The sequence below is a fragment of the Arachis ipaensis genome, chromosome B04 (assembly GCF_000816755.2).
Source record: "Arachis ipaensis cultivar K30076 chromosome B04, Araip1.1, whole genome shotgun sequence".
NCBI classification, from domain to species: Eukaryota; Viridiplantae; Streptophyta; class Magnoliopsida; order Fabales; family Fabaceae; genus Arachis; species Arachis ipaensis.
The window spans coordinates 115,162,411-115,167,520 of record NC_029788.2 but is presented as its reverse complement, the minus strand read 5'-3'; the positions used below and the strand labels follow the sequence as shown (position 1 = coordinate 115,167,520).

General features: G+C 26.2%; 1 protein-coding gene across 5 annotated transcripts in view; it reads left to right on the top strand.

Annotated features, from left to right (window-relative positions):
- The window catches only part of LOC107639802 (MADS-box protein SOC1), an 8,427-nt gene that overhangs the window by 1,071 nt on the left and 2,246 nt on the right, over positions 1–5,110 (top strand). For 2 of the 5 annotated variants that reach the window (XM_016343401.2, XM_021121677.1), the window contains 2 exons: positions 102–300; positions 4,536–4,617. In XM_016343401.2, the coding sequence (XP_016198887.1) occupies positions 119–300; positions 4,536–4,617 (264 nt within the window). In that variant the 5' untranslated portion in view covers positions 102–118. Of the gene's footprint in view, positions 1–66; positions 301–4,535; positions 4,618–5,110 lie in introns of all 5 variants that reach the window. The other 3 variants (XM_016343399.2, XM_021121675.1, XM_021121676.1) reach the window with 2 other exon arrangements.

The following is a 5,110-nucleotide window of genomic DNA, read 5'->3' as shown; positions in this document are numbered from 1 at the left end:
AAATGTAAAAATAATACATATATTTATATATAAATATATTTATGGTTAATTTTGGTGTACAAATAGTATTACTGTGAGAGAAGGATTGAATTGCATTGAAGTGGTGAGAAGAAGGAAGATGGTGAGAGGAAAGACTCAGATGAGGCGCATAGAGAACGCAACAAGCAGGCAAGTAACATTCTCAAAGAGGCGTAACGGTCTGCTTAAGAAGGCCTTTGAGCTTTCTGTTCTTTGTGATGCCGAGGTTGCTCTCATCATCTTCTCTCCAAGAGGCAAGCTTTATGAATTTTCTAGCTCCAGGTATATACTTATTTCTTGCCTTCATTTTATTTCATTTTCTCTGTGTTCTTGTTATTGCATATGTTACTCTTCATAGTATGTATTTATGTAATTAATTAAGTATATGTGCTTGTTGTGTGTTGTGTATATAGTAGGTTTTCATCACTATGTATAACATGCTCAATAATGTTGGCTATAGGAGAATTGGTTTTATGAGAAATGGATGGATCACTCATATTCATCATGATTTCATATTCTTGTAAAAAAGATAAAAACGATGTAGTAGGTTGTACTTATATATTAGATTAGAAATTGACATATATCTTTTCACTTTATAAGTGTAGGTTGTACTTATATACATTCTATCTTAAGTTAGTAAGGTGATAAGACAAAGAATAAATAATAGTATATATGTTATCCTATCAATAGTACTACGGATATTGAAGTATTGAACAAGTTATGAGTTCTATTTGATGTTGTGTTTTTTCTTTCATTACTTTTGGAGGCTACAACAGCGGGAGTTGTTGAGTTTAGATTGAAAATTTCTCTATTGTTTGTTTACATTTATGGTTCTATTATGAGTTTAACAACTGACTCAAGGAAACCTTTGAATGATTGTTGACTACTATTACATTATGTTTGAGAACATGTGCAGTAGTGAAATGAAATGACTATGTCACTGTGAAATAAGGAAAATTACTTAAAATCTAATACATGATTATATATCATATTTATTAGGCACATGCATATATATGCCCTTGGCTTTTAATTTGGATTTCAGTAGTATCATTTTGTTTAAAACTTATTATGAACTGTTGCATTTTATTGGTTGACTATGCAAGTGCCTGTAAAGTGAGTGTTTTAGATTTAAGTAATGTTAGAAAATCAATGTTTTTCAGTTAGCATCAGCTCATTTTTTAAAAATTATTTTATTTATTTTAATCTTAAATTCTAAAGTATAAATCTAAACCCTAAAATTTGACTAACTAAAGTTAGTTCCTTATACTTTCTTTCTAGATTTTAGTGGCAGCTCTTTAAATCATAATATAGACAGTATAATAATAAGCTAAGTTATTAAACCCTTTAAGAGGCTGTGCAATAAGCTAAGTAATTAATTAATTTGTCTTGTTTTAATAACTAAACCATAAACATAATAGTATAGAAAAATTTCTAAGTGTACTGCTATACTAATAGTTCAGTAATTTTTAAAAATTATATATAATACATATAATTAAAATCAACAATCAAAATTTACTGAAACACCAATATACCAATATACTTTCAAGCTTTCCAATAGTATAATACCGCCACTTTCTCTACCTAACATTAGAAAAGGGGAAAAATTCTCTGAAAGGAATTGTACTTGTTTCCATAAGTAAATGGCAAAGCTAAGAGAAAGCAATGAGGTATTGGTCAATGTTGTTGTATCATATCATATCATATGTACTAATCATACTGACATCTATAGTTCATGAGAGAGACACAATATATCATAAACCCATCCATGACATAATTAATAACCATGTTATTTCTAAATTGTCATTATTAATAATAATAAACATCTCATCACAAGAATGTTAGACATATTTAAAACAGGAAATTAAAGATACTTAATTGGATGATTTATTTTTTGTGTATTTATTTTGAATGTACTAGTTCTCTTATTATCAAAGGTTATTATGTTTATCTTATAGTGGTAATTAAGTAATGAATTTAAAGTGCATATATAGAAGAGAAGAGTTTTTATTTTATTTTATTTTTGTGCTAAATATCTATTAAATGAGGCATTTCTTGTTATCAAAATGCCTTGTTATTCCTACCTACCATATGTTTTGACCAATAAATATATTATTATTTCTCGGTTCAAGAAATATGTACAAGATTCTATTTATGTCTAAAGTCTAAACAAAGTGAGTAAACTTGTTCAAGTGATACAATTTGCCAAAAGAAAATTAAAAATATGGATATCATGTTCTTTCTGTAGGGAGCTTGTGATGTTCCATGAAATAGTGTGCAATTTTTCAGTGATGTGCTACATTTTTCAATACAACTAATTAAGATGCACACAAACCTTGTCCCAAGATGTTAGTACAATGCCATTAATATTTATTATTATTAATACTATTATTAGTACTTTTGTATCATATATAATGGATGTCCTTACATTAAAAAATTTTCCAATCAACTTGTGTAGTACAGTACATGGGTGTGATTAATATAACCAAGAACATAATTTGAAAACCTTATCTGTCTAAAAGAGATGCATGTGCTTTCTTTTTATTCCTTTCTTTTTTGAGAAATGTTGTGGATCAAGTTGGTACAGATTAAAGGTTATGTTCTCTAGAATTGATGCATATGACAGTATTTGGAGAAAAAAAAAATGGTAAAGTACGATGTATACAGTGAAGACCATGACTTGTTTTTTTTTTTTTCTTAAAGTTTGCTACCTTTTATGAATCAAAATATCAAATATATGTGCTTATTGTTTAGTGCTATTATGAAACTACTTCTTTTAAAAGTCTAAGTTGATAGAAAAAAATAATATGAATATTTATATCTCTATACTCTTTCAAATAAGAGCTTTTTCTGGATTTACTTAAATTCTACATTTTTTTTTATTTTTTTGTTATTCTTTTTCTTTTAGAATTTATCAAGGATGATGAAACTTTAGATTTTTTAACATAAAACTCTAATACCATGCATTACATATATCATTTCTTTCAAAAGTTTAAGCTAATGAGAGAAGACAATGTGAATAGTTATATCTCTAACAAGAGTCTCTTTAAGATTTGCTTATTTTTGCATAGGCTTTCTTTTTCTTTTTTTATTTATCTTATATTATTTTTTTATTTTTGAGAATATAACTATTCATATTGCCCTTTTTCTATCAGTTTAAACGTTTGAAAAAAGTGGTATAATGATAAAACTTTCTTCAAAATTTTGTCATGTATCAGAGATTAATAAACGTTTTCAAATTTTGCAATATATATACACATATTACTTTAATACTTTTAGGAGATTTGTTTTTATTATTATGATTATTACTATTAAGAAAATGAGATATTCTGTTGATATAACTAAAAAGTTTATTATGTCTACATTGCTATGCAGATTTGGTGACAATATACATAGTTTAGGCTTGAGTTTAATTATTCTAGAATATAGAGTAAATGATTCACAACTTTAGTTCAAATTTAGCTAATTAGTTCATATGGAATCAAATAAGTTTACTCAAGTGACAAGAACTTGGTAGTTAACTTAAATTCTGTTATTCAAGAAGTGAAATACTTTGACAAGTATCTTGGGTCTGTTATTTGAGTCATGCATCCGTAGATGTCGATTCTTGCAAATTTTACACTTACATGTGTTTAGTAGTTGAGATCATAAAACTCATGCAGTCACAATCTGACTCTTTTACATACAAGGAAGCATGGTAAACAAAGAAAGAAGAATAAACTACTATTTCTTCTATCAAAGTTAAAATGCTGACGTATCTAATCATAAATGAATGAAATTAGTTTTCTATTCACAAAAAAATAGACTCTATATGACAAATTTACTTAAACATTAATTTTATTCATGGATAAATTTATCAATGTTATAAAAATTTATGGATATAAATAGTAATTTACATATCTTTCATAAATATAAAACTAACTTTGTTCATTCATAAATATATTTATCAGCATTCTAAACTTATGTGAATAAAAATAATAGTTTAGTAGAAAGAATTTAGTTAATAAAATCTCACCTTTCTAACATGATTAAGAGAAAACCAAACTAAAATTATTAGAAGTGAATTGGTTTTTTGGTTTTTGTTGAAAAACAAGAAATGTCATATAGTAAACCTTATATATATAAATAAATAAATAAACAATGTTCAAGAAAAAAATACAGTGGCAAAATAGACATGATTCAACCTCATTTGTATATATGCAATTGCTTTAGTCTCATCTTAATTAGAAGCAAGAGTATGTAAACTATCTTTTAGGACTGAATAGAATATTAAAGAGACTGTCAAAATTATACTCAATATATGAGTAATTATATTATACTGGAAAAAATACAAAAAGATTTTGAACAATAGATTAATAATAATAGCTGCCTACAATCTTATCAGCTAATCTGTTAATCTTATCATTGGTGCATTTAAAAGAGCTAATATCTAGAATAACATTGAGTACTTTTTGAAAGTAATACGTCCAAATATCCTTCTTTATGATTGTTTATTTACTTATTATTGTTTAACAATACAGCATGCAAGAGACAATTGAACGCTATCGCAGACATACACGGAATGCTCAAACAACACCTAGATCAAATGAACAAAATACGCAGGTTTATTATTATTATTATTCTTATTCTTATAGTTAGTTATACAAGGAAGACAATTATTTTTTTTATTAAATAAGAAAGACAATTATGATACTAGTCAAAAGTACTCTTCATTATTTCCTTGCATCCTATTATATAAATCACGGTTATATATAGAACCCTAATTTTGTATTTACCCCTTTTTTCATTCATTAACAAGAAAAATTTTGGTTTGCATGATTTGCATTTGTCTTATTTTTATCTTTATTTGTATTTCTTAATACCGGTAAACAACCTTAAATTGTTGATAATATATTTTTGAGACAGAAATCAGAACTACAAACTATCTGCAAATAATATGAATAGCTGAGCACTGACCATAGTGAGACAGTGGTAAATAATAAACAATTTGATAATAAATACAATGCTATAGATATTTACTTAAATACACAAATTATTTATTACTCTACTAATTATATGTCTGACCTTGTAATCAATATTTTACTTAGTAGAAATA